The sequence below is a fragment of the Oncorhynchus gorbuscha genome, linkage group LG01, assembly GCF_021184085.1.
Source record: "Oncorhynchus gorbuscha isolate QuinsamMale2020 ecotype Even-year linkage group LG01, OgorEven_v1.0, whole genome shotgun sequence".
NCBI classification, from domain to species: domain Eukaryota; kingdom Metazoa; phylum Chordata; class Actinopteri; order Salmoniformes; family Salmonidae; genus Oncorhynchus; species Oncorhynchus gorbuscha.
Window position 1 is genome coordinate 96,625,309 of NC_060173.1, and position 14,300 is coordinate 96,639,608.

The 14,300-nt window shown below is 45.2% G+C and overlaps 1 protein-coding gene across 8 annotated transcripts in view; it reads left to right on the top strand.

Annotated features, from left to right (window-relative positions):
• The window catches only part of LOC124046694 (leucine-rich repeat and calponin homology domain-containing protein 1-like), a 102,338-nt gene that overhangs the window by 41,343 nt on the left and 46,695 nt on the right, over window positions 1-14,300 (top strand). For all 8 annotated transcript variants that reach the window (XM_046367405.1, XM_046367438.1, XM_046367379.1 and 5 more), the window contains exons 2-6: window positions 2,320-2,464; window positions 6,993-7,119; window positions 7,759-7,864; window positions 9,620-9,756; window positions 11,632-11,762. In XM_046367405.1, coding sequence (XP_046223361.1) covers window positions 2,320-2,464; window positions 6,993-7,119; window positions 7,759-7,864; window positions 9,620-9,756; window positions 11,632-11,762 — 646 coding nt within the window. The remainder of the gene's footprint in view (window positions 1-2,319; window positions 2,465-6,992; window positions 7,120-7,758; window positions 7,865-9,619; window positions 9,757-11,631; window positions 11,763-14,300) is intronic.

Here is a 14,300-nt window from a genome sequence, read left to right on the forward strand (position 1 = left end):
TCAACTACCCCAACATAAACTGTGATGTGCCACTAGGCTCAAACTAGTTTTTCAACCACTTACACATTTCTTGGGATATTATACAAAAGTGAAGAAAAAAAAATGATCAGTAAACATTACACTCACAGAAGTTCCAAAAGAATAAAGACATTACAGATGTCTCACATAAAGGAGGAGTGGAAATAATGTAAAGCAACATGTTTCTGAGTGCTCTCTGTAGGGAGATGTTAGTGAAAGAGGTCTGGTCTCTGATAACTCATAATGACACTGTTTACTGCCTGCACACACACTGCTTCCTCTCCATCACACACCTTGTATTATACCTTTTATAGAGTCACGTAGTAATAGGCCACTCCGAGCCTAACCAGGATACCTGTCTTCATGGCTTTGTGTAGGCTACATCTATACGTGTCTGCCCATCTCATTGTATAGCTATGGTGTTAAGGGTGAATCCATCCCATGGGGATTATTGTTCCCTTCACTTCATTTCCTGTACTGGTTCTGGGGAAATTTTCAGCATGCTGTGTATTGACTGATTGGCTTCTGTGTGTTTCAGACATTACACACACACTTTCAAAACACATTTGTGTTTGAGTGTCTATCTGCGTAAGTAAGTATATACTGTAGGTCTAAAACTAACTAGGCCACTATGTGTGCCTATGTATTTAAACTATGTGCTGACGGAGTGTGTGAGGGTTGATGGCTAACTCTGCAGGGAGAGATGGAGAGAGGGAAAATGAGGGAGACAGAGCTTGTGAAAGCGATGGATAGCAAGAAAGAGGGAGGAGAGAGTGGGAGGTAGGAAATGAGGAGGGATGGTGGTGGAGTTGTTCTCTGTTTCACAGGGAGATGCGGTTCAGCGGAAATATGAGAGAGAGAGAGAGAGAGAGAGAGAGAGAGAGAGAGAGAGAGAGAGAGAGAGAGAGAGAGAGAGAGAGAGAGAGAGAGAGAGAGAGAGAGAGAGAGAGAGAGAGAGAGAGAGAGAGAGAGAGAGAGAGAGAGAGAGAGAGAGAGAGAGAGAGAGAGAGAGAGAGAGAGAGAGAGAGAGAGAGCTGTAAAAGTCTGCTTTCTGGAAACAATTCAGTCTGGGGTAGCTGAGGTCGGGATTGACCCTGGGGGGATTTGCCCTAGGCCATGTTATCATCAGTGTTGCATCACATGACCATTGTATCGCCCATAATGCCTGCCCTGCAAAAACACACACACACACCACCCGTCCCCACACCCCAATATGTGTCTCAGTTTGAGCCTTAATCTGTCTGTCATGCCCATACCAAGCCACCCTCAGGTAACATCCAAGATGTTAATGTTGTTGTAGAGTAACAGGAGCTGTCTCTCATTAGATGTGGTCCTTCTGTAGCTCAGTTGGTAGAGCATGGCGCTTGTAACGCCAGGGTAGTGGGTTCGATCCCCGGGACCACCCATACGTAGAATGTATGCACACATGACTGTAAGTCGCTTTGGATAAAAGCGTCTGCTAAATGGCATATATTATATGTGTAGTGTAGTATGAGGTGGTCGTAATGTGATGCTAGATTCACTGTAGGCGATTTGTCTTTATAAATACAAACCACAGGAGGTTGGTGGCACCTTAATTTCGGAGAACGGGCTCGTGTTAATGACTGGATCAGAATACATCAAATACATCAAACTCTGTTTCCAGGTGTTTGATGCCTTTCCATTCGCTGCGTTCTAGCCATTATTATGAGCCATCCTCCCCTCAGCAGCCTCCTGTGATACACAGATATTACACACATATAAGCACACACGCACACTCACACACAGTGTGATGTTATTTTCAGGCCTCAGTCCTCATTATTTCCATTCAGCGCTAGCAGGCCTTTGAGTCACGCTGAAGCTGTTTTGCTTGAACGGAAGATCAACTATGAGTAGCATTTTGATTCTGAGTGTTGCTGTTTTTAACTGAACTTCCTTCCATTGTGGTGTCTGTGACGTCATACAGGCTTCCTTATAGACGTGAGCGTTTTAGGACATCACAGTTGAATTCACTAAATCACCGTGGAACAATGGGCAGCAGTGGAGCGGAGCTAATCTGAACAGTGAACATAGTAGCTAACTGATATCACTGTTATTCGCTGTTGTGAGACCGTAGCCAAGAATACAGGAAGTCTTGTGCTAACCTGTAGCCTTGTACAGTTTAGCACAGTCCCCCTCCAAGGCTATTCTCTCCCTGTTGGTAAACTGGGTTGTATGGAGGTACTGAGCTTGGGAGAGAGACACCTAGTGGCACTAGTTTACATCTGCAGGTGATATCTGTCTCTTCTTCCTATTTCTTTCTCTCTCTCCCTCTCTCGTCAGACCTGTCAAAGAATCGTTTGGCAGAGGTCCCCTCGGAGGTGTGTCACCTGGTCGCCTTGGAATCGCTGAACCTCTATCACAACTGTATCAAAACTATTCCTGACACCATCATCAACCTACAGTCACTCACCTCCTTAAACCTCAGGTAAGACTTGGACCTACTGTTAACAGGTGACTGTGTTGAGTGAGAAACACATTTGTTTTCAATGTTATTAGAAACACCTCCAATCTTTTTCCAAGAGTTGCTGAATATCAGTGGTTGATCCTTAAAGTTGTGTTTGCACAGATATCCCTATGAGGTGCCATTATTGGTTCAGTAATGGGTTAAATACATGAGATGTCAGTTGATATTTGATAGGCAGCAGAGGGTTAACAGTTAGCAGGTGTCAGTTTGGCCCAGGGCTTGTTAAGACCCAGGTGTTTGGTGCCAACTGTTCCCCAGGGCCGACATGCTTGTTAGCCTTCCGCATCACGACACCTCTCAACGGGCTGATGTCACCACTTCCATCCTCATGGCAGGACCATAAGGCAACAACACATCCTGTCTGTCTGTGTTTGTGTAATACGCTATGATCTCATACCCAGGTCACTCTAACTGTTTCATTCTATCTTTCTCCAGTGTCTACTCCTTCTTTATCTAGCTATCGACAGAGAGAGAGATAGAAAATGAGAGAGTGAGCGAGAGAGAAAGAAGGGCAGAGGGAGAGAGAGAGAGACAGATATGTAGGGAGAGGGAGAGAGAGAGATAAAGGGAGAGAGGAGGAGTCATCATATCAGTGCTAACATGTTTTTTTACTGCCAGCTGTATGCATCATCAACCTGAGACAAGCTCAGTAGTCTCTGTACTTCATGTCTCTAATCTCTTCATTCATGCTCACACCACCGTGTAACTGGGGCAAGTGCGTTAGTCATATCTCACAGACAGACAGACAGGCAGACAGACAGACAGACAGACAGACAGACAGACAGACAGACAGACAGACAGGCAGGCAGACAGGCAGGCAGGCAGGCAGGCAGGCAGGCAGGCAGGCAGGCAGGCAGGCAGGCAGGCAGGCAGGCAGGCAGGCAGGCAGGCAGGCAGGCAGGCAGGCAGGCAGGCAGACAGACAGACAGACAGACAGACAGACAGACAGACAGACAGACAGACAGACAGACAGACAGACAGACAGACAGACAGACAGACAGACAGACAGACAGACAGACAGACATGAATATATGCATGTTGTGTTGCGGTCATATTGCTCAGGTTAAGTTAATTAGTAATTTAATAAGTGATTAATTGAATTAGTTATCTAAATGCTACACCTGAAGGGAGAGGAAGTCTAGTTTATCTTCTCATCACTGAGCCTCAGTTGGCGTTAGCTGATGTAGTGCATGCGTGTGTGTCTGAGTATAATGTGATGTGAGTGCCCCAGTGACAGCACCATGGGATGTGTTTTACACCACTAGACAGGAATGTTATTGGATGACATGGAGACACCGACAGATAGTCAGATTTAAATGTGTAGCTTTTCATATCGCAGTCAAAACAGGAAATAGAGAACGCTCTCCATGTCTGCACCAGGAACACATAAAGAGGACTGCTTTATTTTTTAGGATCGTTCTGTTCCTGGCCTGTATCACGATGGAAAGAGAATGAAAGCTCTTTGTTGTCTAGATCAGTGGTTCCCAACCAGGGGTACTAGGACAACCAGGGGTGCTAGGACAATTAGGGGTGCTCGGACAACCAGGGGTACTAGGACAACCAGGGGTACTAGGACAACCAGGGGTACTAGGACCACTAGGGGTACTAGGCCCACTAGGGGTACTAGGACCACTAGGGATACTAGGACAACCAGGGGTACTAGGACAACCAGGGGTACTAGGACAACCAGGGGTACTAGGACAACCAGGGGTACTAGGACCACTAGGGGTACTAGGCCCACTAGGGGTACTAGGACCACTAGGGATACTAGGACAACCAGGGGTACTAGGACCACTAGGGGTACTAGGACCACTAAGGGTACTAGGACCACTAGGGATACTAGGACAACCAGGGGTACTAGGACAACCAGGGGTACTAGGACCACCAGGGGTACTAGGACCACTAGGGGTACTAGGACAACCAGGGATACTAGGACAACCAGGGGTACTAGGGCAACCAGGAGTACTAGGGTCACTAGGGGTACTAGGACAACCAGGGATACTAGAACAAACCAGGGGTACTAGGGCAACCAGGGATACTAGGGTCACTAGGGGTACTAGGACCACCAGGGGTACTAGGGCAACCAGGGGTACTAGGACCACCAGGGGTACTAGGACCACCAGGGGTACTAGGGCAACCAGGGGTACTAGGACAACCAGGGGTACTAAGACAACCAGGGGTACTAGGACCACTAGGGATACTTGGACACCCAGGGGTACTTGGACCACTAGGGGTACTAGGGCAACCAGGGGTACTAGGGCAACCAGGGGTACTAAGACAACCAGGGGTACTAGGACCACTAGGGATACTTGGACACCCAGGGGTACTTGGACCACTAGGGGTACTACGACAACTAGGAGTACATGGACAACCAGGGGTACTTGGACCACTAGGGGTGCTTGCCCTATCCACACGAGATACTTGAGAAGACTCAAGAGACCATAGGTCTACTTCAGGGATATCCCCCGGGAAGAGCAAAGTTCAGTTGGTGGTACAGTAACTACAGTATCTAGACCACTAGTATAGATAGAGCTTTGGCACGTGTGAAAAAACAGCTACCTTTTTTTGAAGTTGTCTAGGAAATGAGATGAAGGCTGTTTGGAGCTGCCAGCTGTTGTTATCATGTTGTGTCATGGAGTTTACTGATTTATATTGCTGCGTTTTAGTGTGATGTTCTTTCATTCTGACAGCTTTTATTTAGTCAGTTAGCTTTTACTGCAAACTATTGTAATGCTAGCTTGTGCCGTTGTGCTAGCTGCAGTACAGTGTAGTGGGAGTGTAGTGTGTGCTCCTTATGATTGTGTTTTTGCCTAATGATGTGATGTGGTTCTTGTGTGGTCCTAGCTGACAGCTCCTATCTCCTCTCTCTTGGCCTGTGTGTTATTATGTTACTACTCCACAGGGGGTTGCATTCCGCTAACATAGTTAGCTAACGCTAGCTTATGCTGTTTTGAATGAAAACTATTTTTACCTACACATTGAAGAAGGCTGCAAAGTTGAAACGTCTGTGTACACTATGAAGTAAGCTTTATCTTTTTGAGTGCAGAACCATCACACTTAGCTAACATTATTGGATTCAGCCAGTGTTGTCTATACATTCTCATTCCGTCTGTAATCTCTTGGATCAGAGACGGAGACCGTGTTTGACATCTCTGGCTCTGTGGAGCCTTTGGCAAGCCCCTGGACTGCACAGTGATACAGCTAGATATGATGCAACACTACACATGCATGCAAACTTGAAAGCATGCAGGCACACATGCAAACATACACACAGGAACCCACAGCAAACACACACACAGGAACCCACTGTGTGTGTGGGAACAGCTGGATAAACCCAATTTGATTTAATTTCCTGAATATTCCTGCCAGTGCTGAGTCAGAGGACCTAAAATCCCCACAAGTAAAACAAGGAAAATTCTCCCTCGTGGGGCATTTCCCATGTCCCCATGAGGACAAAGGCTATGTTAAGCTTAGGGGATAGGGTTAGGGTTACAATTAGGTTTAGGGTTAGGTTAGGGTTAGGGTTTAGGGAAAGTAGGATTATGCATGTAAATCCATTTTCGGTCTCCACGAGGATAGAAGAACAAAGCGCATGTTTGTGTGTACCGATGGGTCATTTCCAGGGTCATTTGTAGCCTTTGATGTGGAGTGGAGAACTTATTTTCTCTGGGGTCATCTGTAAACCACTCTGCTCATACTCTGCTCTGTCAATGGTCTCTCTCCCAGCCACTGACCCCCTGCTGTGTGCTGGCTAACGGCAGCTGTAAGCCGGAGACAGTACACCAGAAGCCTGTTTTATGAGAGGTTTAAACTGCTTGGAGGTGTTCTACTCTGTTTACGAAAGGACTTGGATTGTTTTAAAGCATTTTGGCTAACTGCAAGTGTAAGCCAGGGAGGGAACACCACAATCCTCTTTTTATTAAGGGTTTTTGTAGGGTTTGGGGGCTGTTTTGTCATGCTGGACTGAACTAGATTGAGATTCAGGTTGTGCGTGTTTATGTTTTGCATAAGTACAGTACAGTGCTGGGAGACAAAGTGTTTATGGGAAAGCTAATGAGTAGTTTGTCCCCATGGGGCATTCTGTTTCTTACACTACACTAGACACAAACAGTCATAAACACTGACTCACTGACTCGTGTAATGTAAATATGAATACCATTATGCAACATATTGTTACAATGCAGTTAGTGCTCTTTGCCTTCTCTCTCTTACGTTGAATTGGTTTAGACATTTTCATCTTTTATATTTTCCTATGTAAACAAAAGCTGCTTAACAAGTCTTCCTCCTATTGGATATATCCATGAATAAGGTCCAACACACATCTCATCTAACACCTTTTATTGACGTTTCCATCTGAATAGATCTTTGTCAGCTCTAGATGGTAGACACTCTGGACATCCCGTTCATCTCTCTGATCTGCATCTTTCAGTGTCAGTCGTCATGCTGTCCCAGGCTGTGTGTAATAATATATAGCTGTGTGTGTTCACAGTCGGAACCAGCTGTGTGCTCTGCCAGCCTGCCTGTGTGGGTTGCCCCTACGAGTCCTCAATGCCAGCAACAACAAGCTGGTGTGTATACCTGAGGCCATTGGTCAGCTCAGGAGCCTCATGGAGCTGGTAAGACTCTCTCTCTCTCTCTCTCTCTCTCTCTCTCTCTCTCTCTCTCTCTCTCTCTCTCTCTCTCTCTCTCTCTCTCTCTCTCTCTCTCTCTCTCTCTCTCTCTCTCTCTCTCTCTCTCTCTCTCTCTCTCTCTCTCTCTCTCTCTCTCTCTCTAAAAATGCCAGTGTCAGACTCAGCTCTTAGTTTCCTGTGTGAGTTCCTGGCCAAGCTTAGCCTTACGTAACTGTACTGTTCTTCACTGAGGGGTGAAATGAATGGAACCAGCCCTAATGGAGCTAGCGCTGCCTGTAAACAGGAAACAGGGGAGGAGGGGAGACTTTGTTTGACTCCATGTGAGGAGACAGGCTAGACCAGTGGAATAGGAAGCAATGTGGCTGTAATAGGGATGTGTCATGAGCCATATAAACCTCTTACCTTAGTTCCTGTACACCAGGGGTGACCAACCATCCTCCTAAAGAGCTACTGGGTTTACAGACCAGACCTTCTCTAACACACCTGATTCTCCTAATCTGCTGCTCATCATTACCTTGATTAGTTTAAAGCTGGTGTGTTTGTGTAGGACGAGAACAAAATCCTGCACATGCACCAGAAAGTGATATGTGTTTGAGTTAACGCTGTGCGTTGTGCCCCCTACAGGATGTGAGCTGTAATGAGATCACTGCTCTGCCCCGTCACATCAGCCGACTCAAGGCCCTCCGAGAACTCAACGTCCGCAGGAACATGCTCTGTGTCCTTCCTGAAGGTGAGTTTAACCTCTGTTCACAATAGTTTAACCTCTTGTGAACAGGAAAACGTCCACATGTGCATCTAGGAAATATCAATCTACTCCATGCTGTATTGCAAGCCCAGCCAAATAAGAGCCAGACAGATCTACAATAACTGTATCTGTGTCTAAGATGTCTATGATCCAGTCTCCTGGTATGTCTCATGGCCCAGGGGTATTAAGCAGTACTAGTCTTTGTGAGTTGAGATGTCTAGCAGAGCAGTGTTTCCCAACTCCAGTCCTCAAGTACCTCCAACAGCACACACTTTTGTTGTAGCCCTCAGAAAATGTGTGCTCATTGAGGGCTTGATGATAGGTTGACAAGTTGAATCAGGTGTGTCTGACCGGGGCTACAACAAAAAGGTGTGCTGTTGGGGTACTGGAGGACTGGAGTTGGGAAACACTGCTACAGAATAAAATATGTATATGTGACAGCAGAGCTCTCTAAGTTCCAGAGATGTCACCCGTCGTCTGTCAGAACCTGGCAACCTCTCATTGTCTGAATGGGGGACCAGTATTATTCTGAACATTCTTCCTACATATTTTCCCCGGTTGCGTCTCTGTAGTAGATTTACAGTCAGTGATTTCTGATCATGCTGCAGATGCTCCATCTATCCTCTCTGGGTTTGACTTGATGAGCCTGGATCTGGCCAGGCGGCTCGACTCCCATGGGTGGAGGACAGGAGTGGAGACAGGGGATTGGAGCCCTGGGGAGGATGGGGGATGTTGGGAAATAGAGTTTTAGATTGTTTGTTGAACTTTTGGGGCATCACCCCTTAAATGTGTTTTGGAAAGACCCCCTTCCTGGGCCACCAAGGCACAAAATTATTGTAGTTGACCTGCCAAAAAATGTTTTTTGTTTGTTGTTGTTGTTGTTGTTACCTATACAGTAGGTGATATGGCTGCTGAAAATATTGTTGAGATTTCCCCCTTTTTATACTGAATGATGGTAAAAAAAAAATAAAAAAAATCCCTCATAGAAGTTATTCTAAGGGGTGACCTTGAGAGACTTTCTCATTTCAGCTAATTAAGAGAAGTAGTGTACTCTGCTGGTTGGTTTTAAAAATAATATTTGGGGCTCTCCTTCATCGCCTCCCAGCTAAGATTATCTCTGTCGTCTCAGAGGGATTTTAATTATAAAAGGTTGTCAGAGAGATAAAGTCATAATTGTTTTGCTTGAATTACGACCTCTTGGGGAATGTGTTGCTGGCACAGAATTGCTGAGACTCTCTCGCTCTGTCTTTGTAACTATTTCTCTGTTACTCTTTCTCACTCTCTGTCATTGACCTCTCACTGTCTATTTTCTCTATCTGATTTCAGGAATACTTTATCCCATTTTTACCATAAAATGCATGTGATACGACAAAGCTACACCAGTTACACCCAGCCTAATAGTTGTTATTTATTTTATCAGTATTTTCCAATGTAAGTTTGTGGTTTTCTTCTGTTTCCTAACAATGTCTCTTCTCTCATATTGACTGGGTCATAGTGTTTTGTGCTGAGCGTAGCGCCTAGGATACGTTCCTCCAGTTTATTTTTAACTTTTGGCAAGATCCACGTTAGCTGAACTTTGGCAGTGAGGGAGTCTTGAAGTATCAGGGCTGCCTCTGCTGGGCTCTGGGTTTCTAGTGGGGAAAAGTTCTGTCTGATGATCCCAGTGCACAAACACACACACATGCACACACACACAACAATTACTCCTCTAACTCTATGGCCTGTGTGTTCGTCCCTCAGACTTGGCGGAGCTTCCCCTGGTGAAATTGGACTTTTCCTGTAACAAGGTGTCTACCATCCCAGTGAGCTACAGGAAGATGGCCCAGCTCCAGAACCTACAGCTGGAGAACAACCCCTTACAGAGCCCCCCTGCACAGGTCGGTCTGGGGCTACGACTGTCTCCACAGCTTGGCATGACATACGGAGCAATGGAATATACACTGCTCAAAAAAATAAAGGGAACAGTAAAATAACACATCCTAGATCTGAATGAATGAAATATTCTTATTAAATATTTTTTTTCTTTACATAGTTGAATGTGCTGACACCAAAATCACACAAAAATTACCAATGGAAATCAAATGTATCAACCCATGGAGGTCTGGATTTGGAGTCACACTCAAAATTAAAGTGGAAAAGCACACTACAGGCTGATCCAACTTTGATGTAATGTCCTTAAAACAAGTCAAAATGAGGCTCAGTAGTGTGTGTGGCCTCCATGTGCCTGTATGACCTCCCTACAACGCCCGGGCATGCTCCTGATGAGGTGGCGGATGGTCTCCTGAGGGATCTCCTCCCAGACCTGGACTAAAGCATCCGCCAACTCCTGGACAGTCTGTGGTGCAACGTGGCGTTGGTGGATGGAGCGAGACATGATGTCCCAGATCTGCTCAATTGGATTCAGGTCTGGGGAATGGGCGCACCAGTCCATAGCATCAATGCCTTCCTCTTGCAGGAACTGCTGACACACTCCAGCCACATGAGGTCTAGCATTGTCTTGCATTAGGAGGAACCCAGGGCCAACCGCACCAGCATATGGTCTCACAAGGGGTCTGAAGATCTCATTTCGGTACCTAATGGCAGTCAGGCTACCTCTGCGAGCACATGGAGGGCTGTGCGGCCCCCCAAAGAAATGCCACCCCACACCATGACCGACCCACCGCCAAACCGGTCATGCTGAAGGATGTTGCAGGCAGCAGAACGTTCTCCACGGCGTCTCCAGACTGTCACGTCTGTCACATGTGCTCAGTGTGAACCTGCTTTCATCTGTGAAGAGCACAGGGCGCCAGTGGCGAATTTGCCAATCTTGGTGTTCTCTGGCAAATGCCAAACGTCCTGCACGGTGTTGGGCTGTAAGCACAACCCCCACCTGTGGACGTCGGGCCCTCATACCACCCTCATGGAGTCTGTTTCTGACCGTTTGAGCAGACACATGCACATTTGTGGCCTGCTGGAGGTCATTTTGCAGGGCTTTGGCAGTGCTCCTCCTGCTCCTCCTTGCACAAAGGCGGAGGTAGCGGTCATGCTGCTGGGTTGTTGCCCTCCTACGGCCTCCTCCACGTCTCCTGATATACTGGCCTGTCTCCTGGTAGTGCCTCCATGCTTTGGACACTACGCTGACAGACACAGCAAACCTTCTTGCCACAGCTCGCATTGATGGCGCCATCCTGGATGAGTTGCACTACCTGAGTCACTTGTGTGTTGTAGACTCTGTCTCAGGCTACCACTAGAGTGAAAGCACCGCCAGCATTTAATAGTGACCAAAACATCAGCCAGGAAGCATAGGAACTGAGAAGTGGTCTGTGGTCCCCACCTGCAGAACCACTCCTTTATTGGGGTGTCTTGCTAATTGCATATAATTTCCACCTGTTGTCTATTCAATTTCCCCAACAGCATGTGAAATTTATTGTCAATCAGTGTTGCTTCCTAAGTGGGCAGTTTGATTTCACAGAAGTTTGATTGACTTGGAGTTACATTGTGTTGTTTAAGTGTCTATTCAATTTCCCCAACAGCATGTGAAATTTATTGTCAATCAGTGTTGCTTCCTAAGTGGGCAGTTTGATTTCACAGAAGTTTGATTGACTTGGAGTTACATTGTGTTGTTTAAGTGTTCCCTTTATTGTTTTGAGCAGTGTAGCATTCATCATAGGGCATGTCTCTGTGTGTTCTGGTTTTGCTATTTGTGTACCTTCTTACTTTTGTATCTGTCATCTATTTGCTCTAAATTCACCCATTGATGATCTGTTTTCTAGATCTGCATGAAAGGCAAAGTTCACATATTTAAGTACCTGAGCATCGAGGCATGTCGAAGTGACAAGATGCCTGATTCTCTCTACCTGCCTGTCATGGAGCGCCTCAGCCTATCACGACCCGCCACCGGCAGGTGAGTTGCTATGCCAACCCTAACGGAGGCAACTGTTAGTGCGAGGTTGGTTCAAAAGCCTGCACACACTTTGGCTCTCCAGGACCACTGTTTTACCACTGTGTATTGTGCCAGATTCTTCATCAGACCTGGGTTCAAATACTATTTAAAGTGTCTCAATTACTTTCATATACATTTGAAGTAAGTATTCAGATATATTTTATTTGAAAAGACAGGAAGTAGAACATTTTAATGTATTTGGAAATGCACTTCGAAAGTCTATTGAAATACTCAAATACACTGACGCATATACACTCCCATGCATTTAACCCAGGTGTTTAAAAATAGTATTTGAAATAAGTATTTGAAAATTCTGTCAAATACCTTTTGTCAGACTATTTGGTTTTTACAAATAACCATTCAACTAACCATGAACTAATACACCAAATAAAACAGTTTTTCAATGTAAATTATTATACAAAAGTCTTGCAACCAATATAATGTTATATTTATGGGGGATACAACAATCGCAGTTCTGCAGATTTTGCTGAAGAAAGAAACAGAATCATTAGATCATTTGTTTTGGTACTGTCCATATGTAGGTTGTTTTTGGTCGCAGGTTCAGGAATGGCGGAAGAATTGCAACATTTACCCGGAGCTAACTCTGCAAAAAGCACTGCTGTGTGATTTTAAAAAGTCATAATCAATCGATTAATAATATAATAATACTCTTAGCAAAAATGTTTATCTTTAATGTACAATATGTATAATCTACGAGATTGGGTTCAGAATGTTCAGAACTTTTGTGAAACATCACAGCACAGTTGAAAAATATATGGCAAATAGAAATCAAAACTCGATGGTCTTCAGAGATAAATGGGAGGGTTTGAAAAGATAACAATTGTAAACTATACTGTGTCAGTAAAATGTATATAGTATGTATAAACTGGAAGTAGAAGATTAGATGACTAAGAGTTGTTGTGCATTAGTTTACTCCAATTAGGGGATGGATGGTAGGGTAAGGGGAAAATAATAAAGGAAATAAAAGGAAATATATATATATAAAGAATTTACAGCACAAGTCAAAGGTTTGGACACAGCTACTCATTCTAGGGTTTCTCTTTATTTTTTACTATTTTCTACATTGTAGAATAATAGTGAAGACATCAAAAATATGAAATAACACACATGGAATCATGTAGTAACCAAAAAAGTATTAAACAAATCAAAATATATTGTATATTTGAGATTCTTCATAGTAGCCACCCTTTGCCTTGATGACAGCTTTGCACACTCTTGGCATTCTCTCAACCAGCTTCACCTGGAACGGTCTTCAAAGAGTTCCCACATCTGCTGAGCACTTGTTGGCTGCATTTACTTTACTCTGCAGTCCAACTCATCCTAAACTATCTCAATTGGATTGAGTTTGGGTGATTGGGGAGGCCAGGTCATCTGATGCAGCACTCCATCACTCTCCTTCTTGGTAAAAAAATAGCCCTTACACAGCCTGGAGGTGTGTTGGGTCATTGTCCTGTTGAAAAACAAATGATAGTCCCACTAAGCAAAAATGAGATGGGATGGCGTATCGCTGCAGAATGCTGTGGTTGCCATGCTGGTTAAGTGTGCCCTGAATTCTAAATAAATTAAGTCCTGATTCACGCAGTCTCCTCTGAACAGCTAATGTTGAGATGTGTCTGTTACTTGAACTCTGTGAAGCATTTATTTGGGCTGCAATCTGAGGTACGGTTAAATCTAATGAACTTATCCTCTGCAGCAGAGGTAACTCTGGGTCTTTCTTTCCTGTGGTGGTCCTCATGAGAGCCAGTTTCATCATAGCGTTTGATGGTTTTTGCAATCTTGTCTCATCTCCCCAACGGGCTCGGGAGGAGAAGGTCGAGTCATGCGTCCATCGAAACATCAAATCAAAATCAAATCAAATGTGTTTATATAGCCCTTCGTACATCAGCTGATATCTCAAAGTGCTGTACAGAAACCCAGCCCAAAACCCCAAACAGCAAGCAATGCAGGTGTAGAAGCACGGTGGCTAGGAAAAACTCCCTAGAAAGGCCAAAACCTAGGAAGAAACCTAGAGAGGAACCAGGCTATGTGGGGTGGCCAGTCCTCTTCTGGCTGTGCCGGGTGGAGATTATAACAGAACATGGCCAAGATGTTCAAATGTTCATAAATGACCAGCATGGTCGAATAATAATAAGGCAGAACAGTTTAAACTGGAGCAGCAGCACGGCCAGGTGGACTGGGGACAGCAAGGAGTCATCATGTCAGGTAGTCCTGGGGCATGGTCCTAGGGCTCAGGTCCTCCGAGAGAGAGAAAGAAAGAGAGAAGGAGAGAATTAGAGAACGCACACTTAGATTCACACAGGACACCGAATAGGACAGGAGAAGTACTCCAGATATAACAAACTGACCCTAGCCCCCCGACACATAAACTACTGCAGCATAAATACTGGAGGCTGAGACAGGAGGGGTCAGGAGACACTGTGGCCCCATCCGAGGACACCCCCGGACAGGGCCAAACAGGAAGGATATAACCCCACCCAC